At 36.8% G+C, this 26,019-nt stretch overlaps 1 protein-coding gene across 3 annotated transcripts in view; it reads right to left on the reverse strand.

Annotated features, from left to right (window-relative positions):
- Positions 1–852: 852 nt before the first annotated feature.
- The window catches only part of LOC146307156 (ATP-binding cassette sub-family D member 3-like), a 58,811-nt gene continuing 33,644 nt past the window's right edge, over positions 853–26,019 (reverse strand). For 2 of the 3 annotated variants that reach the window (XM_084746831.1, XM_084746830.1), the window contains exons 14-23: positions 24,270–24,361; positions 24,080–24,152; positions 23,891–23,954; positions 15,308–15,385; positions 15,103–15,168; positions 8,792–8,881; positions 8,556–8,675; positions 7,654–7,758; positions 2,309–2,365; positions 853–1,289 (exon numbers count right to left, since the gene is read on the reverse strand). In XM_084746831.1, coding sequence (XP_084602957.1) covers positions 1,212–1,289; positions 2,309–2,365; positions 7,654–7,758; positions 8,556–8,675; positions 8,792–8,881; positions 15,103–15,168; positions 15,308–15,385; positions 23,891–23,954; positions 24,080–24,152; positions 24,270–24,361 — 823 coding nt within the window. In that variant the 3' untranslated portion in view covers positions 853–1,211. Of the gene's footprint in view, positions 1,290–2,308; positions 2,366–7,653; positions 7,759–8,555; positions 8,676–8,791; positions 8,882–15,102; positions 15,169–15,307; positions 15,386–23,890; positions 23,955–24,079; positions 24,153–24,242; positions 24,362–26,019 lie in introns of all 3 variants that reach the window. The other variant, XM_084746832.1, reaches the window with a different exon arrangement.

A 26,019-nucleotide genomic window follows, 5' to 3' on the forward strand; every position in this document is an offset into this window, starting at 1 on the left:
TGACTGGGGCTAATCGCACAACTTAAAAAAAACAAACAAACAAACAAAAAAAACAACAAAGAACACAGAGGTGGGGATGACTTTGTAGCTTGAAGTTAGCCATCAGATCAAAAGGTGGCACTGCATTCTTTTAAAAACAAGGGAGTTTTTTTGATTGCTGCCGTTTAAATGACAGCAGACCATGCTGTAAATTATATAAAACTGGTTGAAGCAACATGGTTAATAAAATTGCTTCCTACTTCTCCATTCAGCTCCAGTGAGGACTGCCCTGTATTTCCCTGGTGGTTGACTATTTTTTAGGCCTATTATCATGTTATAATTGTTGATTTTTTCTGAAAAATTTCAAGACAACAAATAGTCCTTATATTTGGTCTTTTTAGTTTTAACTGAAATCCAATTCAAAGATACAGATTTTAAATGATTTCTGGAGATCAATCTTGTTATCTAGTTATGATTATTTCAATGTCTCATTATCTCAGGATAACAGTTTCCTTTACATTGTGGCTTATCAAAGTACCTTTAAACATAATTTGGCCTTGAGAAAAAGAACTAGGAATGAACAGACCAAAAAAACGACAGAGGAGTAAGCAAGTAGACCTACACAACATTAAACAGATAACTATGTTGTAATCATATATTAATAGCTTAATACCTCAGTGTCACAAGATATTTAATTTCATTAGGGATAACAATCAATATATAAGCCAGTTTTACTGTATCACTGCTGTTATTTTAAGATATGAGTGATTGCTACCCTTGGCTGCTTATATTCTGTCAGCTGTGGAGAGTTTAATTAGAACCTACAAGGCAGCCAAGAGCATTACTTGTGTGAGTGCACAGTTAAGAAGCATCACATTGTGCACAACACTATTTACTATTAGACATGATGCCTCAAAGACCACTGTGGTACCTAACTTATTTCTACAGGCTAACCTCTGTCATTGTTATGAGTTATGATTGCATGAGATGATTTAATCACAACATTGCATTACTGCCACCTTCAAACATCTTTCATTATAACCATACTGAACAAATTAATGATTAGACAAGTGAAGCTTGGAAATAACAGACAACATAAAGGAAACAAGGCTGAAAGTTACAAGTGATTCAAAACATTTTCTATTTTTAGCTATAATCTCTGTCTTGAGTGCAAAGAATTAATGGACTGGTTTTATCAGAGCAGTGCATTTGTGGTGATCATCAGTAGTCGGTTAGGAGCCAAACTCCACAGTGTCCTCTGTGATGGGCTTGAATTCATAGTTTCCTCTCCCATCCATGTGGAGATAATACTTCAAAGACAAACAAATAAAAACATTTAGTAAGAAAGAATACACCCTAAGAACAAATAAATGTAGGTGTTGTGGGGCTATCTTACTTAGAACAGTAACAGAAATTTGAGCAAACTGTATTTGTCACACACAGTTATACAGTTGTACCATACAGTGAAATGCTTAGTCGTAGTCTCCATAGTTTGTCCAGTGCAAGTGTTACTAAAAATGTTAAATATGAAAAAACACCATAAAGAAGAACTACAATTACTGCCTTGCGGTAATATGCTTCTGCTGCCAAGTTTACTTATATAAGACTAATATAATATATATGAAGGAATTTAGGTATTATGTGTATTTTTTGACAAAATGGAAGGTATCGCTATATTGACATGCATGATTTCAGTGAGAAGCATGCTGTCTATATTTAAAAACTATTTTCTACAGAGGGGTAGAGACGACTGACTGTGAGCTGCGTTTTTGCAGAACATCATGATGCGTAAGAAGTTGACCTTGTAGACATAAAATGTCATCCCTTCATCATTTGATCTCATTAGACATTTGTGTGAAATTCTGAGAGAATTACTTTATGAATGTTTGAGTTATGGCCACGAACATGTTCTGTAAGGTTACAGTGACCTTGACCTTTAACCATGTAATTCATATCATCCTTGTATCCAAGTAGATGTTTGTACCAAATTTAAAACATAAAATACATAGCTTGACGGATACAATATCATAACTCCCACTTTAGGATGGGATTGGTCAGGTGTATGGAGATGTGAAAGCACTTTTGCATTCTTTTTTTCAAATTATTTCTGTTACTTTTCACTGGTTGAACTGGCTGACACATCATTACAGCAAACATTTGACAAGATATTAGTTGAACTACTTTGTTTCAACCAAACAGTGAGATTTAGGCTGACAGATGTATCATTTTGACACAAGACTAGGCTATTAAAACCTTGTAGCATTCCATGCCATTATCGTGTGTTGTTCTGTATACAACAGGTAAAACTTCACATATTAAAACTCCTTACCTCGTGGTGCTTCCATAGAGACTTTCGGTGGGAAACTGTGAACAAGGTAATGCCCACCTGTGGCACAAAGAAAATACCAGTTCAACATGGTAAAAACCATAAAAAAAACTACCCAACTGATGTTCCCTTTAAGCCCACCTGCTCACATTAAGCTCATTTGACTGTATTTCAATGGGTGTTTTCTCCCTTTTGGTCTTTAAATCATTTTTCTCTCTAATATCCACCTAAGCTGATGAATCAGCTGCATTATTCAAACAACTATACCTATACTTAAATATCAGTGATACTGCATGGGTTTAATTATTACTCCAAACTGAGCTGAATGAATAATTGCAAAAGTAGTTTTTTTTTTGGCTGCATTCCAAAGAAGATATATAAGTTTTTCTTCTTCTGCACACGGACTGGTCATGCCTTTCAAATTCCATTTACAGGCCACAGTAGAGGAGTAGAGACAAACAGAGAATAGCTAATGGGAGCTAAAATATTACAGATTTAACAAGAATAAGTTTGTATTGTTAAGATTTACTAAATATATATTAATTTATCAACAAATCACAAAGTGGGCTTATTTGGAACACAGATTCAATCAGAAGGGTACATAAGGCAGACTTCAAACCCTTGCTTGGAAAAATTAAACAATAAAAACATTAGGAATTGGTATAAATTAATTTTTGACTTCAAATGATTGAATGAGATGAGGCTTTCAATTTAACTAAAATGTCCACACTTATATTGGGGCAGAATATATTAAAAAAGTATGAAAGCTGATTTGGTGGGCATGGGACATTTACTGATATATTGTCATGGCATGCCTGTAAATGTGTCCATCAACTGACTGACTGACTGACTGTTTGAGCACAAAGCATTATTGATGTAAAAACACAGAATCCAGAGTCTGAACATACCATATTTGGGCACTGAGAGAATAAAACATTCAAAAGAATTCACTGTTCCATATTGGTCTTTTGTTTCGCAACCAATGTGTAAACCCACTGCAACTAAAGTCCACTGCTTAATTGATCATGTTAAAGCCTTAAGGTTGGCATTATGGGAGTCACAATCTTTGCAAGCAGAACATGTGTAGGATCGACAAGAGCATGGAGCTGGTAGGTGACTAAGGCCGTTTTCACACCTGTAGTTCAGTTTATTTGGGCCAGAGCAAAAGAAAAAAAAAGAAACGTTGCATTTTAGTTCCAGTCCGGTTCATGTTCACATTTACTTTTTAAATATGAACCAAGAGGAGGAAACATGCAGTTTTACAGACTGACAGGTAAATCCTTGATTGGACAGTTTTGGTGACTGTCATCCTGCATCATCATTGCATCATCAGGGGTTAGGGTTACCCACGTCGGAAAATCTGATTCTGGCTGACAGAAGTTTGCACAGCACTTTAATGCTTCAGATGTGTGTATTTAAGCTCACAAAGAAACAACCAGCAAATTGTGGCATGTTATGAATAATGACTGATAGAAATAGGATGAAAAGAAGGCATCTTGTAGCCTGCAGGACACTGCGCACCTTTGCGCACCTCGCTGAGACAGTACACTGCAGTGCTGCGTCTGACAACACAACTGTATACATTTAAATTACAGAGGTTTTGAGAGGAGAAGAAAATAATAAGAAGAAAGCATGGGGATTTTTGTTTTCCCTTGTTCAGACAGAGAGAGAGAGAAGGAGGGGGAGGCGGACAGCGCATCCGCCCTTCACCCAACTTTTTCATGTGTGTGACATAAAGTTGCATTGTACTGTAGGATCGCTAACACACACTTTTTAATCAGACAAAGCACACAAAGTAGGATATAAGCACAGCAGTTTGAACAGCTTTTGGCCTGTTAACCAGGGAAACCAGGTGCGCTTAGGTACTTGCCTCAATATAGGTCATGTCTTATCAATCATATGATCGCCCCCTCAACACATTTAACGATCAACTAATGGATTTAGCTTTTGAAGTCGTGCCAAAATCACATCTTCTATCATAAAATCCTGTTTGGGTCGTTTGCTTTCACATCACAAACGAACCACACTAGAGTTCCTTTGGAACCGCACTGAGACCCACCTTTTCAAGTGGACTCAGTCCAGTTCTTTGGTCCGCACCAGGGTCGACTGACAGCTTTCACACCAGCCCAAACGAACTGCACCAAACAGGCAAAGGGACCACGGTCCGTTTTAACCGGACTAAACAAGGCCAGTGTGAAAATGCCTTTAGTGTGATTTAGGGCGTTTTCATGCCTGTAGTTTGGTTCATTTGGTCTGTGCCTATAGAAAAAAAATTAAATCATGGTCCTCATGCACTAATGTTCGAAGAAAAGTTCTTGCTGCGCACAAAAAATAAGTTCCTGCGCAATGTTACCATTTGATTCATGAAACATGCACACCAGCCAAGTTTGTTATTACCACCGTGTGTATGCCAATGAATCAGAATCATTCAAAAATGACAGGCTCGGGCCTGTGGTCTGCAATCTGCATACTTCCATGCCCCCATTTCTCTCTATATAAAGAAACATGTTTGCATAGAAAAGTATCACAGAGGAAGCACTGACGTCGTTCTAACTTTGTAACTCGTGTAACTGTGAAACAATCAGGATATAAAGTGTAATTTCATGTTTTACACAGGCTGCCTCTTGAACAGTTTTTACAATCAGCTGATGGACTTATTAGCAGTTTTTTAAAAATCATATCTGCTATCATAAAATCCTGTGCTTGGTTTGTTTGCTTTTGCACTACAAATGAACCGTACCAGTGTCTGCGTGCAACCATACCAAGACCCATCTTTTCAGGTGGACTCGGTCCTGTTGATTGGTCCACACCAGGGGTCGACTGACAGCTTTCACACCAGCTCAAACAAACCACACTAAACAGGCAAACAGACAATGGTCTGTTTTAAGTGAACCAAATGAGGTAGGTTTGACAGCAGCCATCGGTGGCGCTTTGTTTTGGCTCATCCATTCAGGAAAAATTCGCTGGCTTGCTTGGTCACAAAGCCTCTTGTATGACAACAAAACGATCACTAAAACATGTTTCTGAAAAAAAAAAAACTGAGGTGAGAAATAGGCAATATAGTAAGATAATCTTGATTCATATTTTGATCAGCACATTTAGTTTGACAGTTTGACCACAGTTTCATGAGCCTTTTGCACTGGATGGACTGAGAATTACAATCATATGGTAGCCCTGCCCTAAAGTATACCCTGCTTTATGGTCTATTTTTCTGTAAATGGGACCATAATTTACAAAACAAACATAGGGACTGAAGAAGACTTGAAACTAGAGATTGAGACCATAAGCTTATTGGGAAACCATTGGATGCTGGCCTAAAAAGAATGCAAGTTTAAGGAACATCTGCATTGGCTTCACTTTTTGAATACAGAAGCTTCGTCCACTTTAACCATTTGTCTCTTTTTCTGTATAGTCTGTATAGTCAAAATTCCCTTAATCCTGATTCTTTAAAGGCAGAGCTATGTGTGTGTGTCCTGACATTTTCATGTATTATACTTAGGCAAAACACTCAGTGTTGTGCAATTTCTATGTCTCTATGAACCCTGAAATACAGTTTATTTGAAGATGAGAAATAAACTGACACATGATGTAGTTTGGCCAATGAAATAAACCACTTATCTACTGAAATAATTGTATATTTTTGATAATTAATAATATAATTCATAAAATAAACATCACTGCTATAATGTTATGAATGAAGGCACCCATTTTGGTTAGTTTTTACATAATTCAACATAATACCTTTTCATCATAAAACTCTAAACGCTATTACATAATGAAATGAAAATGTATTTCATTTTGTCAAGTTAGTGTTGATACACAGCCTTTTAAAGAACAGCATATTAGCAAGTTTAGTTCCTGCATACATTTTATGTTTTACAACACTGTAGAATGTTTTATAATGTTTCCAGCACATCATGAAGTATTTTTCAGTTCTCCTTGATGCCTTTTTTCATGCTGATCTTGAGACGCTGATGAAAAAATTCAAGTCTTCTTTGACTGTTTTGATTTTTGTTTAATGAAAAGTAGCTGCAAGAAGCAGCAGCTTTTGTTTTGATTTGTTTGCTGGTTTCATTGAACACTGACAAACAAACAAAGTTTATAATTTTTGGTACCAGACAAATTAAAAACCAGGTTAAAATCAGGGTTAATTGCATTGAAATAGAGAGAGTGAATTCCTAGGTGTGATAATTGATGATGAACTTTGTTGGAAGCCACATATAAATAATGAAACTAAAATGTCAAAAACCATTGCTATACTTTATAAAACAAAGGATGTTCTTAACAAGAAGTCATTATACACATTTTATTGTTCTCTGTTACTTCCATATATGACCTATTGTGTGGAGATATGGGGTAACACATATAAAACTAACACTCAGCCTATTTTTTTAAATTACAAAAAAGAGCTATAAGACTTATAAATTGATCAGACTTCTTTGAATCAACTAACTTACTGTTTGTCAATTTAAATACCCTTAAATTTTATGATTTAGTTGAATTTCAGATGGTACAGATAATGTACAAAGCACACAATAATTTACTTTGCCACAGTACTCAGAGGCTGTTTGAAATCAGAGAGAGTCGGTACGATCTGAGGGGAACAGGTTTTTAAAAAAGAAAACTAAGACAAGAACAAATATTAAGCAGAGATGTGTTTCTGTTAGAGGTATTTGTGGAATAGTTGTGAGGATTAATTAAAAATGTGTAGTTCACTTTCCTCATTTAAAAATATGTATAAAACTAAACTAATAAAAAAATATATAAATCAGGTATGAAGAAGAGTAATAATGAAAATACTGAAACTTTTGTTTGTGTTTTGCTTGTATTATATTATTGTTATGGAACTTTACTTATTTATTTACTTTTTTAACATATCTGAGAGTTTGTCTGTTTTTTGTTTTTTCATTTCTTTTTCTTGTTTTCTTTCTTTTTTTTCTGAAGACTTATGGTGTAACTCAGGCCATGTAGCTAAAGAAGTCGCTTTGTTAAAGTTGTTTTTGTAAAAAGGATAGGCATAATAATCATGAGCTTCAGCCTACACCTTTTCAATTAGCTTTATCCCTCATATTATGGTTGTTGTTGGGGCAAATCTTCTGTGTTCTTTGTTGAGGGTGTATTTTGAATGCTAATCGAATAAATAAAAAAAAAAAAAACACTGACAGACACCCTGACTTCATGTGATAGCAAAAAAAGTAAAAGCAACAATAGGTAATACAGCAATACTTATTACTCACTGACATGGATGGTGTGCTTGAAAATGGTGAGTTTAACTGCCTGACCAGATGTAAGTCTAGTTTCTCGCAGATGTGCTGTATTTGTGTGTATGATGTGTGATTGGGTCATACCACTCTGCAGTGGCTGTAGATGTAATCCTCCACATCTACACTCACTGCACTGGTGCACTCATCCAGAATGGCAAACTGGGGCTTGTGGTAAAACAGTCTTGCCATCTACATACATAAAAATAAACACACACACACACACTCGTCACTGATAACACCAAAATAATAAAATAGTATAACACAGACAAGGCTATGTATTAAGCCTAAACATTAAAGAGCAGTATTTCTATGCTGACAGATCCAAGAACAGATCCAAGAATCCATAAGCTTTATCCTTGATAAACTGTCACATTGAAAAAGATTTTAATAGTCAACTTTATGAACTGAACAATAAGCCATAAGTATTAATCTTATGTCTTAATGACATTTCACTATCTGCTTAAATGTTGGTCCAAAGTGTTCTTTAACAAAAGTTATCTTCTTTACTTGGAACAGATCTTCTGATAGAGATTCAAAATGACCAACCACATATAGTTCCTAAAAAAACTTAAAAAGAAAAACAGGCCTCGATTCAACAATATAATAGATCAGTGGCCTCATAATGACTAATCCCCCCCACCTCATCATTAAAAAAAAAAAACCAAATACAATATTAATTATAATCTGTTACGTGTTACCACTGGTGGGTGTGGAACAGCGACTCAGTGGTTCACTCTTCACAACGTTAAGGTCGTGCAAGCTTCATTCATTTTTAAATTTTCTTTGTGGAGTTGCATGTTTGCTGAATTAACTCAGTCTTTAGACATGAGTCAACGACACCATTTCAACTGTAGGTGTGAGTATGAGCTAGGATAGGCCCCCACCACCATGAATGGATGATGTGTCTTGTGTGTTTAGTCATGTATATCATTCACTCTGCCATTTTTCCTGTATAGCCAGCTGACATGAATTCAGTGAGCTCTTACAGCCATCCTCTGCTTCTCTCCGCCACTGAGGACATCCATCCAGTCCTGGACTGAATCCCAGCTGCCTTCCCTGTCCAGGATGTGACCCAACTGAACATTGTCAAGGTATTCCTTCAACACCTGGACAAAATAAGGAAAGACACTGTAAGTTATGGAATTAACAGACACAAACAATGACACAGACAAATACAGACAATGGAAGTGAAACTCAAGCATGCAGGTGTGTTGTGTCCCACCTGATCAGAGATGCCTTTCCTCCTCTGTTCGTCACAGGTGTCAGGGTAGATGACTTGATCCCTCAGAGAACCCAAAGTCATGTAGGGCCTCTGGACAAACAACAGCTTTGTATGAATACCTCAAATTTTAACAGTCTTGTTTGTTTTTTTTTGGTTAATTTAGTTTGGAATTGTTGAAGAGAACTGCAATAGATACTACCCCTAAACATATAGTACAAGTACAGAAACTGCTGTCCATAAATGTTTTTGGGGCTGCAATTTGGTTCATATTTGATCTTTTTTCATGATTCAAATATACATTGTGTTTTTATTTGTGATATAATTATACAACCCCAATTCCAACAAAGCCGGAAGGCTGTGTAAGATGTAAGTTTAAAAAAAACCCCCAATATATTTAATGTCTGATAAAATATAATATCATTTTTTGTAAATATACATTCAATCTACATTTGATTCAAAAAGGTTGGAAAAGAGGCAACAAAAGACTGGGAAAATGTAAAATGCTCAAAAAGCACCTGTTTGGAACATTCCACAAGTAAACAGGTGAACTGGTAACAAGTGCCAGACCTGTACCATGATTGGGTATGAAATCCATTATATCAGCAAAAGATTCAGAAAAATCTCTGTACATATGGAGCAAGGCTGAAAACCAACATTGGCACAGCATTTAGACTTAGACTTTATTTACTGTATAAAGGACAATATACCACTACTATTATACATGTTAACACTTCAGAAAACTACTGTCTAAGAACAGTATGCAAATCGAAAGCCATATATCAACAACATCCAGAAACAGGGCAGACTTCTCCTAGGGCCTAGGCTAACCAGGGATGGACTGATGGAAACTAAAAAAAAAAAGTGTGATTTGCAGCATTTCAAATACGAAATCAGGATTATTAAGAACAGGGCCAGATTGTTACCAGCATGAATTTCAAAAGTCAGCATCTGTGACGGTATGGGGGGTGTTAGTGCCCATGGCACTGATAACTTACACATTTGTAAGGGCACCATTAATACTTTAAGGTACAGGTTTTGGAGCAACATGTGCTGTCATTCAGATGATGTCTTTTTTTTAAATATTTGAATATTTTTCAAATGTTCAATTTAACACACATAATACACACACAAACATGGCTCCAAATCCCCTCCCTGTCCCCCCACATACAAACCAAAAGAGGACCCACCTCAAAAGGAGTAGGTAGTAGTCAAAAAATTAATGAATAATATAAATAAACAATAATAAAATTAAAGAGAAAATAAATAAATACAACATAAAGTAAGAGGCAACGTAAATAATCCTGGCTTAATCAGAGGACTAAAGGTGTATCAATCTGGTACCCTTTTTACAACAAGCCTGATAAAGGTGTTGGTGAGGTGTCACTGTAGGTCAAGTAGGGCTACCAAATCTTCAGAAAGGTGTTCTATTCATTTCTTAGATTATACGTGATCTTTTCAAGTGGGATGCAACTGTTTATTTCCCATCTTCCCATAGCCACATGGTTTTGGAAATGGACTTCCATGTCACTGCTATGCACTTCTTCAGCAATGCATACAGCTATATCCAAAAACTTCTTTTGGAGGTTCCTTAAATATGCACTAATGGTTGTAAAATTCCCAAGCAGGTAAATTTGTGGATCTAATGGTAAGGCAAATCCTGCACCTTTTGTCATGATGTCACTAAAGTCGTGCCAAAATGTATTGAGCTTTGTACATGACCAGATGCAACCAGGCGTCCAGCATTAACAGGGCAGACAAACTTTTTTGACACAATTCTGACCAAAGCTCTACATCTATTGTTGTTAGTAAGTCAGACTCCCATCTCTCTCTAGATTTATGCAACCCTAATTTTGAAGGTCCTTCCATCAACAGATCATACACACTTGAAATCAACTCAGGTACGGTTCCCTCATGAAGAAGCTTTTCTGTTTTACTTAGCAGGTAATTCATTTGACGTCCCAGAGTTGTTCTGAGTTGAAGATAACAGAGAAAAAAATGCTGGACAAGTAATGCTTTCTCCTTAGACCCTCAAAAGACATCAGGGATCCATTGTTATAACAGTCCTCCAAGTAATGAATCCGTTTATGATGCCACACTTCGAGAATCCTGTTATCCAAATAACACTTTAAAACTAGGTAGTCAAAGACCATGCAGCCCCATGTAAGTTTCTCCACAGAAACCCTTGCAGTCTTACCATTCTATATGAACTGTCTAAAATGTTTATTAAGGGTTTTAAAGATACTCTGTGGTACTGGAATAGGTAAGGACTAGAAAAGATACTGTAACCTTGGTAATATATTAATATTAACACAATTTATTTGTCCAATCAAGGTAATAGGTAAATTTATCCATGTCTGTAGATCCACTACGTTTTTAGGGGTAAAGCTTTATACAAATTTTTAAGATTATTATCTACTGTGATTCCAAGGTATTTTACCCCATTTGGGAACCATTTAAATGGGCTTCTTTGTTGATATTCAACATAATCACAATTCATCTTTGGGATAATTTCACTTTCTTCACAACTGTATTTATATCCCGAGACTGTCCCAAATGTATCTAGGAGTGTTTGTAATTTAGCAAGGGAATCAAATGGATTTGTCAAATAAAGAATGATATCATCTGCTAGAAGATTAAATTGTTGGACCTTCTTTAAAGCCCTTTATGTTTGCATCTTGCCTGATTGCCTTAGCCAGAGGCTCAATGGCTATGATGAAGAGCCCAGGAGAGAGGGGACAAACCTGTCTACTAGATCTACTCAGACAGAAAGCAGTTGACATTTGTCCATTGGTGTTAATTCTGGATTGAGGTTTTTTATAGAGTGCTGAACGAATAAATGAAATAAGAACCAAATCCAAACTTAGCCAAGACCCTGGACAAAGAAGACTACTCAAGCCTCTCAAAGGTCTTTTCAGTGTCCAAAGTAAGGGCAATACTCAGCCCTGGAATTTGACAAAGTGATGATCTTAAATAACCTAAACAAATTACTAGCAGCAGATCTCTTCAGAATAAAAACAGTCAATTTTGATAAATATTTACTTAGCCTATTGGCAAGAGCTTTAGAAATCAATTTATAATCTGAATTCAACAGTGAGATACAGTATCTCACAAAAGTGAGTACACCCCTCACATTTCTGCAAATATTTAATTATATCTTTTCATGGGACAACACTGAAGAAATGACACTTTGATACAATCTTCTTATAGCCATCTTTATGTAGAGCAACAATTCTTTTTTTCAGATCCTCAGACAGTTCTTTGCCATGAGGTGCCCTGTTGAACTTCCAGTGACCAGTATGAGAGTGTGAGAGAGTGATAACACCGAATTTAACACACCTGCTCCCCATTCACACCTGAGACCTTGTAACACTAACGAGTCACATGACAACGGGGAGGGAAAATGGCTAATTGGGCCCAATTTGGACATTTTCACCTAGGGGTGTACTCACTTTTGTTGCCAGCGGTTTAGACATTAATGGCTGTGTGTTGAGTTATTTTGAGGGGACAGTAAATTTACACTGTTATACAAGCTGTACACTGACTACTTTACATTGTATCAAAGTGTAATTTCTTCAGTGTTGTCCCATGAAAAGATATAATTAAATACTTGCAGAAATGTGAGGGGTGTACTCACTTTTGTGAGATACTGTAGGTAAAAAAAAAGAGCATTTTAATGAGTCTGTTTTTTTGTGGATAACAGTAATTATAACCATGGAGAATGAATCAGGAAGGCTTTGAGTTTTAGATCCTAGATTTATAATTATTATATTATTATTATTTTTAAATCCTCAAAATTCTTTAAGAAATGTGGGGGCGAAACCATCCTCCCCCTGTGATTTATTAGAATGTAAAGAAGTTAAGGCCTGTTCAATTTCTTTTGAGGTAAATGGAAGATCAAGATTTTGGGCAACTCAATATTGGATAAAAATACATTTACTGTGGTCAAGTCCTCTGGTAATTCTGATGTATACAAATTTACCTAAAACTGTTTAAAGGTTTCATTTATTTCTTTATGGTTGTGTGTAATATTACCAGCTTCATTTTGGATCTGGTTAATTGTTCTCGAGCTTTGGTCTGCCTTTAATTGCCAGGACAGGACTTTATGAGCTTTCTCCTCCAATTCATAATACCTTTGTTTCGTTCTCAGAATGATTTTTTCAGCCCTGTAGGTACTTAACAACTTGTATTTAAGCTTTTTTATTAACCAACAAACAGTATATCTTTTTACTTTTGGATTGTTGAAACTCATTTTCCAACTGAAGAATTTCTCTTTCTAACCCTTCTATTTATGTTGTATATTTCTTTTTTAGTCCTTTTGTGTAGAAGATTATTTGTCCTCTTAAATAAGCTTTTAATGTATAAAACTATTAGGAGAGGAAGCACAATTTGTATCGCAAAATAGCTTCATATGTTCACAAATAAAGAGAAGGGTTGGGTTCAGACTCTAGTACTATATGGGTTACCTGGGCGGACAATAAGAAGAGGTCTATTCTAGTACGAGAATCATAACGGCTGGAGTGAAAGGAGTATCCATGGTTTCAGGGTGTTTTTGCCTCCAAATGTCTGTTAAATTTAAATCCTTCATAAACGCCACGGTGGATGAGGAGGAAAATGTACTGAATAAAAGAGGTGTCATCATGATCTGGGGATATAAATTCAGTGTCTAATTTTCAGAGTAAATCTGACAATGTATCAACACATAACAGCCTGATGGATCACTAATTGTTTCCTGAATAGTAATGGAAATATTTTTATTTATCAAAATAGCAACTCCTCTTGCCTTTGAGTTAAGGTATGAAGAAAACGCTTGTCCTATCCATTAGGGGTGTCAAAATGAATCATTTCTAAGATGCATCGCGATGTGGACGTGGACGATACTGCATCAATGCAGTGACAGAACATAATCGATTATAGCGTTGAAATGTTCTGTTTGATTTTCTGGCTGTGGCTGGACAATAAAGTTATACAATTCAAAATAACTTACTGGTAGCAACCACCGCCATAGCAAGCACAATATGGCGGAGGGAGGTGACTATCAAGAGCAAGTGATTAAAAACGCACCTGTATTTTACAAACAGATCTCTGAGCACATTTCAGATTTTATGAACTTGCTGGGAAGCACGAACTGGACAAGACACGCATTGTGTGTTAAGTCTGTCGCACAAAAATCAAACACCTTGAAAATGCAGCTTGAGAAACCATGTTAGCCATTTTCACTCTGAGAGACTAACGCCTGGTGCTACAAAGAAATCAATGGACCCAGCCCAGAGGAGCAATATCAACTTTGCTGCCCAACTCTGAGAAAGGGAAGACAATCACCCAGTCTTTCCTTGTCGATTAAACACAAAAGTTTATTTATACTAGTTGACTAGTCTATCAGTAAGAAAATACTCAGAAAGCAGTTAAAATTTAACACAGTTTACTAATTGATAATGTTAAACACAGAAAAATACTTTGTGTATTAAGAGCCATTTGAAGCAGTTAACTAATTAGTCTACAGTCGCCGAATCGTATTTTAAATGCGCCATGCAATATGAACATTGCCCATTAACCTACAAAACATGACAATATCTCAATAAATGCGACACCTTTTCAGATCGATAAGGATTACAGTGTCTGGTGTTTAACAACATCGTTTACCTGGAGCTGACATTAGGTGCCAGCCTGCTACACAGTGTGGCTAATAGTACCAGAGCTAGCAACAGCAGCTGCTCTGTCTGTATGTTGATGTCAGTGTCTGTGCTTAATGTGGTCACACATCACGCTAGTTGATTGATTATGGATCAGATTATTCTGTCACAGCCTACATTCAACTTTATTTCCATTTTCTATATCAAAACACCATGCTGGTTTTATGAGCTGTCATCTGTCTGACTCTGCTGATTAAAAACATCCGGGATTGGGTGGGACATCAGGACGTATGTGGTGGACAAGAGGGGCTGCTGTCTGATGCGGCTGCAGTCCCGACTAGTGGCTGGCAGTTGCATAACACCTTTGAGGCAACTGTAGCTGGCATTGTACATGAATAAAATATTGATAAATAGTTAGCTAGACCTATACAATTTATTTTACAATTTACTGTTAAAACTTTTATGCTACTGATTTCTAATAATTGTAGTAATAATTGTGTGCAGTAATATAGAAAATTGAGGATGCAATGCATCGTGATGCATTGTGGAATCAAATCGAATCGTTGACAGGATAATCGTAATCAAATTGAATCGTGAGATCAGTGAAGATGCACAGCCCTAATTGAGGTAGTTGTTTTGTTGTTAGAGGTAGAACAAAAACTTGGCTCAAGAGGATTTTACCTGTGGAACATAGAAGAGCTTCCCTCTGTCAGGTTTTGTCAGATGTCCTCCAAACAGAGGCCACAGCTTTAAAAAGACATGTACACTTGCTTTATATAACAAAGACAAAAACATACGTATGTAGTGCTTAACTTTCATTACTTATCAGGCCAAATTGATTAACTCTACTTTCCATTTATCCACTGCTGACTGGATGGTTTCTCACCTCTCCAAGCACTCTGAACAGAGAACTCTTTCCACAGCCGTTTGGTCCACACACAAGAACATTGGTGCCCGACCTCACCTTCAGAAGACAGAGAAACACTGAGATGTTGGAATATGACAGAGAAACACTTGTTGTCAATAATTCTGTACAACAATTCAGCTGTACAATACTCTAGATTACACTGGCATCACCACTGCAGTTATTTACTTATAGTGTTATTTATTACAAAATATTTATACATTTTTATTCATGCACACTGTTGTGTATATTGTAGTATACAATGCTAATGCTAATACTAATGCTAATACTTAAGGTTGGAGGCAGGACTACACTACACACACAGAGAGCAGTTGCTGCTTTCAGCCACATGCACAGGAGTGTTTAAAGGGATAGTTCACCAAAAAAACAAAAATCAAAATTCAGTCATTATCTGCTCATCCTCATGCTAACCGAAGACCAGGTTTATTTTGTTAGCCCACAAAACACTGCTGGAGTTTCACAGGAAAACAGCATTTCAGAATCTCCCAAACAGTTAAAGTGAATGGTGACCAGTTTTCAAATGTAAATAAACAATAGAATAAAAACATAAAATTCCTTCATACTGGATTACACTTCTGGACATGCCAAGTTGACTAACACCATGTTTTTAATCTGAATCTCCACTATAGTTCCTTACAATTGCAATTTAAGAAGTAATTTAACAAAAGGTATTAAGTATTTTTTTTTTGGCAAAATGGAAGTTATATATGGACTATATGGACATACACATTGGAGACACTTAAGAGACTATTTTTACAGATGAGTACAGAGGACTGATAGAGAGCTTGCCATTTGCAACAACAATCACCTGAAGCTCAGTATCAGCAAAATCAATGAACTGGACTACTGTTTACTATAATGTTGTTCTACCCTGGACATGTGACATCTATTGATCCCTCCTCTGATGTTCTTCTTGAGGATTCTTCCACTTTGATCATTTTGATAAAAAAAATGTAAATAAAACCAACGTTGTCTGTCAGTGTCTAGTAACTCATTGATTACGTCAAAATATGTCAATTTGCATGTCGTTGGTGTGATCATCTAAGTGTGGGAGTGTTTTAGACAGAATTTGGCAACAGTCTGGCTCTGTTTAGCTCCACAAGCTGGACATGACTTATCACAGCAGGACAATCTGCTCTGCACGAGTGCTTGAAGTGAAGCATTGACCGCTCTGTCCTCCTCTTGCAGCTGCAGCATCGTACTGTTTACTTTCAATCAGCACCCAAGCACAATACATGAGGATTATCAACATGTGGAGCATGCTTCTGTGGGTAGAAGTTACTTAAGAAAGATTCCCTAGATGTTTCTTCATCACCCCATGTTAAAAGTGATGTCTGGAGTTATGGCCACAAAGTAGACAGTCACGCTCAACCCTGCTCCGCTACAATCCTGGATAAATCCTGAGAAATCTTGTTTACCCCGGTCTTGAAAAGTGTAGGTGGGCTTTAATCTCGTTTCCAACGTTTGGCATCGTTGGAAAGACGAGGGGGAAAACACCAATGCAATCGAAACAGACTAACTTTGGGGCACAGAGCATAAAGCAAAAAGTTAGCAAGGAGCGAATACTAACATGGAGGCCACGCCAGCGCAAAGTGGAGGCGAGCTCACCGTGGCTAAAGAAGAAATACTGACTGCAATAAACAGTTCAAAGTCTGAGTTTTCCACGAGACTTGATGGGATACTGTCTGCCATTGAAGAAACAAGGAAAGATTTATCTGACTGTACAGAAAGGATGACACAAGCGGAGGCACGCTTGTCAACAGTGGAGGATGAACAAGCCGGAATACACGAGACACACACACACACACACACACACACACACACACACAGTTAAGCCCGAAATTATTCATACCCCTGGCAAATTGTGACTTAAAGTTACTTTTATTTAACCAGCAAGTTTTTTTTTGGACCAGAAATGACACAGGCTTCTCCCAAAAGATAATAAGACGATGTACAAGAGGCATCATTGTGGAAAAAATTATTTCTCAGCTTTTATTTACATTTGAACAAAAAGTGGCATGTCCAAAATTATTCATACCCTTCTCAATAATGAATAGAAGAGCCTTTATTGGCTCTTACAGCAATCAAATGCTTCCTATAATTGCTGACCAGCTTTTTGCATGTCTCCACTGGTATTTTTGCCCATTCATCTTTAGCGATGAGCTCCAACTCTTTCAGGTTGGAGGGTCTCCTTGCCATCACCCTGATCTTAAGCTCCCTCCACAGGTTTTCCATTGGATTCAAGTCAGGACTCTGGCTGGGCCACTGCAAAATGTTCATGTTTTTGTCTGCTAACTATTTCTTCACCACTTTTGCTGTGTGTTTTGGGTCGTTGTCATGCTGAAATGTCCACTGGTGCCCAAGGCCAAGTTTCTCTGCAGACTGCCTGATGTTGTTGTTGAGAATCTTGATGTATTGCTCTTTTTTCATGGTGCCGTTTACTGTGATTAGGTATATATATATATATACTTTGCACTGTAGCCACTAAAACTTCAAAACATTTAGATATGACCTTATAGCCCTTTCCAGACTTGTGAGCAGCCACAATGCACAGCCACAGGTCCTCAGTGAGCTCCTTTGTCTTAGCCATGACTGTCCACAAACCAACTGCAGAGAGCTGCTGTTTTTCACCTGTTGAGTTGATTACAACTGCTGTTCCCAATGAATCAGGGTAATTAGGATGCTTTAGAACAGCTTGGACTATTTGGAATTTTACAGACCTTTGGATTTTCCCATAGACTGTGACAGTTTGCAAAGGGTATGAATAATTTTGGACATGCTACTTTTTGTTCAAATGTAAATAAAAGCTGAGAAATAATTTTTTCCACAATGATGCCTCTTGTACATCTTCTTATTATCTTTTGGGAGAAGCCTGTGTCATTTCTGGTCCAAAAAAAAATTTGCTGGTTAAATAAAAGTAACTTTAAGTCACAATTTGCCAGGGGTATGAATAATTTCGGGCTTGACTGTATATATATACACATACATACATACATACATACATACATATATATACTTTTTTTCTTTCTCTTTTTCTATATTTGTGTGAGAAGATTTCTGTTCACGTGTCTCCATGTGTACTTGGGTTGAGGAGGCACAAATGTTTTTGTTCCGATTTTATTTTTATGCTGCTATATACATATGTGGATAAGTATGTGTATGTTTATGAGAAAAACAATAAACATATTGTTAAAAAAAAAAAAAGTGATGTCTGCACCAATGTTGTTAACTTTACATCATGCGTCATCTAATGGTGTTATTCTGCTGTTTTGTTTTTTCCTGTTCAGCCATGTATGAGACAGAAATGGCTAAAACTAATGTAGACTGTCTAATTCATTTCAGTGGCAAGAAAAACAACAAAAAGTATTTTCTTTGGCCCACAATGATACAAAAATACACCACCAGTGATCATCTTACCTGCATATGACTCCGCTGATGAAGTAACTTCATTTGATAACCAGTTTAAGTTTTAAGCCAAAATACTGATTGTCCAGTTCAGTGAAGCCTCTGACATGGAGTCTTTTAAATAAAATAGAAATTCAACAAATTTTAAGATATGCCACTATTATCATTATCTGATGTGATTTATGTGTCCATTTTTCAGCATTAAGATTGCATTGCTTTCTTTGAAATAAAGGCAAAGCAAGATAATATGCGGATAATCTAACCCAGCTCAGCCCAAGTTTGTCCCTTAAGCAAATTATTTTCCTGTTCTAAGAGGTTCACTAAGGATAGGCGCATGAAGCCTCTTAGGTTGTCTTCTTGCCTGTGTTTAGACTAAAGCTGTCAGGGCATTTACTGTAATAATATAGCACGTGCTCTTTAGTTACTTTATGTTACTAGACACCATTATTGCATAGATGTATTATAATTAAGTAGAAAATTTCATTTGAAATTTTGAGTGTGCCTGATACTCGCTGCCGACTAGTATCCCCAACATATTACCAAAGTATTAATAGCAGTAGATGTATCATTGAGGTTGTGTGTGTCTGTGTGTGCACATGCATGCGCTGTCACATGTGAGTGTGTGTGTCTCTGTGTATGTGCATGCGTTATCATGCACGTTTGTATGTATATGGGTGAAAGTGTATGTCAGTAAAAGTCCCCTTACACATAAAAAGAACAACGTGTGTGTGTGTGTGTGTGTATATATATATATATATATATATATATATGAGAAGTTGTGTAAATAAGCGGGGCAGAAGAACAATATGGCTGATATTATAAATGGCACTAGGCAGCCATGGATATTAGATTTAGAGCTAGACATTCAATTAAGCAAATCACAATCATCCTTGTCAATTTATGCCCAGCAACTGTGAGTGGACATGTATCCACTGTGTAGGCAAGATGGGCATTTCATGAATGAATGAGTGAATTTAAAGTTGACCAGCTCAAACTTTGAATTTATTAACAGTTAAAAAAGACTGCAGTCTAAAATGCCCGAGTTGGACACAGAAAGAGAGAGACAGACAGACAGACAGACAGACAGACAGACAGACAGGCAGTGTTTTTAAACTGTTAATTACTTCACACTTTGAGCTGCTTCAGGTGTAGTTCTCTCTGTATGAGGTTTTAACTGTCAAAAAACAGATTTAGGTCAATCCACCAATCAGAAGACAGGACCGGCCTCAGGTTGGTGAAACTGGCCAGTCTCCTGTATGTTACACAGGGTACCCCCAGGATTTTTCAACTTAAATTTAAGACCTTTTTAAGACCACTTCCAATGAAATTTAAGACCAACCTTGCACCTATTCTGGCATGCATATGAATGAAATAATGCAATATAATGCTGTCATAATTTTAAGTACATTTACTTGAGTACTGTACTTAAGTACATTTTTTGAGTATCTGTACTTAACTTGAGTATTTGTTTTTTTTGGAAACTTATTACTTTCACTCCACTACATTTCAAAGACAAATATTGTACATTTGACTCCACTACATTTCTAGGAAGGTTGTTGTTAATTTTTGACTAAGCACAGCTTTGAAGTCAGCTGTTAGTGTTTTTTCTTTTCTAAAATGCAATTGGTCACATGCTGTGTTCCTCACAGAAGAAAACCAATCACAGTAGCTCCTCTCAAATGGGACTGATGTAAAAGAAGGAAATACGACATCCAGGTGCTCTCTGTAACAAGAACAAGTGAGCTCTCCCTCTGTCATTCAAACAAAAAGCGGTAATGGTGACGGCAGGAGAAAGACAAAATTAAATCTCAAGATGTTATTATAATTATTCATTATTCCAGGTGGCTTTTAAAGTTGGATTGTTTTTAATCGGGGTGAAAAATACCACATAATTCATGTATATACTGCCTCTGAAGCCAGAAAGAAATCTCAGGTATTTAACAGAATTGGAGAACTCCTTACAGTTGGCTTCAATCTATTTTTATGCTGTGATTTTAATAGTTACATCACAAAATGACAACAGCTCTCCTTTTCGTTTTTGATTGTATTTCTATGTTGAAGTTTTTATAGGTGTTTGTATAGACTTTGTGTAGCAGAGTGGTTCTACAAGCAAGTCAGTGCATCATTAGGTGGTTTCAGAGAGTTACAAGGTTTTGTAAATGCTTCGTTGCAACAACACAGCATGTATTGATATTAGAAAATGTACTTTGTAATTTGTACTTTTAAATACTTAAGTACTTGTAGTTGAGTAATATTTGACCCGCAGTATCTATACTTTGACTCAAGGACTGGGGTTGAGTACTTTACACTGCTTAAAACATATTAACTGCATGAGGCATGTGTGAGGAATGTGTGTGTGCACACACACACGCATTACACAAAAGAACCTACAGCCTTCAAAGCTGTTGCAATCTAGAGTTGGGTGATATGCTAAAATTTTCTAAACGATCATCGTCAGCCCATCCATCGGTGATTGGCGATACCATCGTCCCCCAACCCACCTTCTCCCAACCTCTCGGGTCTCAGCTGGGAGATGTGTGCAAGCGGCAAATTCACAATGTTACGCATGCTGCGTACGTTCACTACGTCCAGTGGACAAAATAAACTCACAGTGTCTACGTGTTTTTACATATACTTTCCATTTTAAATGGAGAAATACAACCGTTCACCCTATGAATTCAAGTTTTTCTCTTTTACCGAACTAATACAAGCTTAAGTGGCTTGTTAACGCCTCGGAAAACACACTTCATTTAAACTCGACAGAAAAACATGTAAAACTCACCAAAACCGTCTTTTTTAGTCTGTCCACTCTTCCAACAATCACCAACTCTGGTTTGGTCAAAATAAATCTTCACTTTACCACGTGGAAAGAGTTTAAAGAGTCTGACACTGCAGGCTGTTTTCCTCTCACTCGTCATCCAGCTCAGAGCACTCATGGTCAGCTGAGTAGGTGTGAACTTTGCCGCTGGATGAGAGCGCGTTGTAGAGCAGAGGCTGTCACTGTGCAGACTATTACATTAGCAAAATAAAATGACAAATATCACCCTAAAAATTGGGCAAAAAAAGCAATCAGCGATTGATGATATAGTCGCCCAGGTGCCCAACCTTATTGCAATCTCTACACTATACTAACATCAGATACAATCACATAAACACATTGACAACTCATGGCGCTATATCATGTAAGTAAAAAAGGGGAAAAAAAAAAGACCTTTCAGAACGAAATTTAAGACAAAATTCAATACCTTTTCAAGGCCTTTTTTTTACGATTATTAAATTTGAGACTTTTTCAAGTTTTTAAGACCCTGCGGATACCCTGTTACAGCACAGTGAAATTTGAATATTGAAAGGACTGAAAGAAAGAAAGAATTTAATTTGAAGCAGATCAAGGTTTGAATTGATGAACAGTTGAAACAGACAGAAACAGACAGATAGGCAGAGAGAGACAGACAGTTATATTAAACTGTTAATAATTTCAAACCTTGAACTACTTCAGGTGTTTTTGTCTCTGTATGAGGTTTTAACTGCAAAGAACTCAGGCTGGTGAAACTGACCAATCGCCTGTGTACAACAGCACATTCAATTTTAAATACTCCGAAGAGAGGCAAAAATTGAGACAATGTACACTACTACAGCTTTTTAGTGAAACACCGTAATTGCTACAGCTAAAAACTGCATATGGTGAGTGAGACGACAGGTTGCTGAATGTGATGGGGCGAATTTTATTTCTGTGGTGTGAAAAATTAGGCCACCACCATGATGGAAAAAACTGGGATCATCTACTTTCTTCCAGAAATTTTGGCTCTCATTTAACATGGGAGTGAATGGGGCAGTTGGTTGGACTTGTTGTCCTTTTGGACCTCTGTCAGCCAAAATCATTTGTCCATTTGCTTCGGCAGTCACATAATATAAATATACATAATATGTATAATTTGTGTATGTAAAGTGAACACTGTGGCCGTGGGCGCGAGTTTAAGAGAAAATTTCTAGATGATTTTACAGCTCCTCTACACTCCAGCAATGACATCACCTACTCTAAGCTCTAACAACTGCACACAATACACACCCATTATAAAGTCTGACATAGACTGAAAATCTCTCAAAACGAAAAAAAACTGTGATTGTGTTAAAACCACTGCAGCTATGAAAATGCCGTTTACTGTGAATAAAGGCCACAGTCTGGTGAACCGTTCAAACTTTCTCCGTTAAAGTATAGCAAAGCCACATGGTGTCAAAGAGGGGTGATTTTTTTGTGTTTTTCACAAAAATCCCATTCACTTTGAATGGGAAAATTTTCGCAGGTTTTTGCAATTTTTGTAGAAATGATTTAGCGAATCGTTACCAACAGCCATAGCACACTTGTCCCGATTTTTCACCACGTTTTGATGTGCTTTTTGTGTACATGATGCCAACGGTGCAGGACTAGTTACGTGCTGAATATATGTCAGAAGAAAAATAATAAAATTAAGTAAGGTGGATTATATACAGTATGCCTGCACATCACGCACACTGAATAAGTATGGCAGGTTATATAGAGTGTGGCAACTCATCATAGTGCCTTTGTGCTTTGCACATCAGGCACTATGATGAGTTGCCAATGAGAAAAACTGGAGGCAAGGTTGAAGTGCAATATCTACTTTGTTATAAATTATTTATGCATTATTGTCAGTTGTTAATTACCTTAGCTAACACACTGAAAGCTAAACAACAACCATAACCGATCTACTTAACATTATGTTTTGTGAGCAGCAAACAAGGAACGACAACTTAATCTCTTTACATTAGTCCAATTCCAGTTGTGTAATGCTCTAAAAACACCTGTTTGGAACATTCCACAGGCACATTGGTGAACTGGTAACATGTAAGAGTGTCATGACTGGGCAGTAAAAAGGTCATCCTTGAAAGGCTCAGTTGTTCAGAAGGAAGTATTGTTGCTTGTTGAAGCAATCCTTCAAGGCATTCCTGAGATACTGCGTCCATGAGAAATGCATAGTCGTCTATGACTATCACTGGTGCTGAGACATAAAACTAAACCAAATTTCAACTGAACTGAAAGCAAATTCATTCAAATAATTGATTTCAGTCAATCACAGCTGGCCTGTCTGGCCGAGATATGGCAATTAAAGATGACAACTTTACCTCAAATGTAAGGTTTCTGATCAAGATATCTCCATTAGGTGTTGCGAGTGGGGTACGGTCAAATCTGCAAAACAAACAAACAAACAAACAAAAAAAAACACATTTGTTTGCTTTAAAACTGTGGACATTAAAAAATATGGCAAAAACAAATATGCCAATATATAGTCAAGTTCAGAATATGAGACTTACTTGATGATGTTATCTTTGTTGATGATTTGACCACCTCCAGGAACCAGTAGGAGTTTCTCTGCAGTGTCTGATTCTAAGGTGAATGGAATAACGCAAAAATCAGTTAAACTGTTGGCTGCGCAGCTGCAGTTATCTGAGATGAAAACTCATCTCTGCGACATATTTCTTAACGATTCAGAGTTATGTATACCTTTCTCCTGCTGGGAGACCATTGTGCGTTCATATTTGCCAGCATTCAGCTCCTTCAGGACTTTCATCAGTTCAGTGATACGAGCTGTGAATCTGTGGGGGACATACACATCAATCAAAAACATCAGATAAACTGAAGACTACAGGGCATTTCAGATTTGATTTCTAGTATCTACCTCAATTAATAAGATTCTGACCATCAACCAAGAGAGCAAAGCATCATTCTTTGTCTGGAGTTGTGTTAGTTTTGTATGCATGTGCAGGCAGAGAAGAAGTATACAAGTTGCATACAGAGGAGAGGGTGAGAAAGAGGGTGAGAAAGGCGAGCATGGGGAGGGGGGACAAAAATAAACAAAAATGGACAAAATAATAATAACTCTAATAATAATTACTAAATAGGGTATTTAAAAAGAAAAGACAACTGATGAAATAGTACTACTACTGTTATTTCATATGCTGTTGTTATTACTACCACAACCACTAATACCGACAGTGACTATGAATTCAGGGAAAGTGAGAGGGTGACAGCAGCTTCCAGCAGGTTTCAAGGCAGACATGCTAGTTCAACAGTGTTTTGTTTTCGTTTTTTAATACTGCTTTTACAGATGCTTACTATGGGTATCATTTCCGTGTTGGTACCACTTTTCAAATGTTCCTGTTCTGTTTGTGAGAGCTTTTATTTATTGAGTTTTACCACTATCACCCACCAGCACTACATCCACCACACATAAGGGGTGGGGAGGGTGGTTATGTTAGTAAAATGAGATATCTGAGATGTATGTAAATTTAAATAAAAGAGGAAAAAAGGGTGAAAATATAAGATCAAATAAGAGTATAAATAACTAAAATGTAGTACTGCTGTAGTGCTCTTGAGATGGTAAGATGTTGGAGGTGATAAAAATATATATTCAACTGACTAAATGAAGAAAGGAAAGGGAAAAAAACTGCACGGTATGGTACTGTAAGAGTTTTGAAGATTTAAGACTTTTTTTTAAATAGAGGGAAAAAATAGAAAACCACCAAAAATTTTCAGCTTCTCTGTTTTTACTATTTATAGATGTTTTAATGTTGTTAATTTATCAGCTTGCTTTATTAACTCTGGCTTTCTTCTTCAGACTCTGTGCACGCTCACATAAGAAGGGGAAAAAAGTAACATCTATTCTGAAAATAAAGCAAGAGAAGCTGTCAGAATGCTGTCAGAAAATTACTGATTGACTAAATGTGGTCTTAATGCTGCCATTTATTTCTAACACAAAAACTGCAGATTAAACAATAAACCTTCATAAAGCAGATTTAAACATGACACTGTCTGTCTGACACTGTCCCGTGATGTGAGAGACATGGAGATCACATAAGTTTTTGGCCAAACCAACATAAAATGCGTGTAACTAATTTAAGATGAATTTTCTAATCAGTGTTCTAAGCTTCAATATCAGCAATGCAAAACAGACAATAGTAAAAAGTATTTAAAGTGTCTGTAGTTGCTTCATCATTATTTTAGTACAGATCAGATCATGTACGGATCATGTACAGTGTAAATTTATAGTGTTAATATTACCTGGAGCAAACAATAAAAATGACTCTGCATCACCAAACAGAGGTTATCATGACAGCGTGATGCATACAGTTTGTCCTGCTGTTACATTATGTTATATATCTTACATATATTATATGCTATATTATACAGATTTGTTTGGTGATATTACGAACATACAGCTCAGCAGCTTTTCATTTTTTATGTCTGCCCTCAG

The sequence above is a fragment of the Lutjanus erythropterus genome, chromosome 21 (assembly GCF_056507025.1).
Source record: "Lutjanus erythropterus isolate fLutEry1 chromosome 21, fLutEry1.hap2, whole genome shotgun sequence".
Classification (NCBI taxonomy): domain Eukaryota; kingdom Metazoa; phylum Chordata; class Actinopteri; order Lutjaniformes; family Lutjanidae; genus Lutjanus; species Lutjanus erythropterus.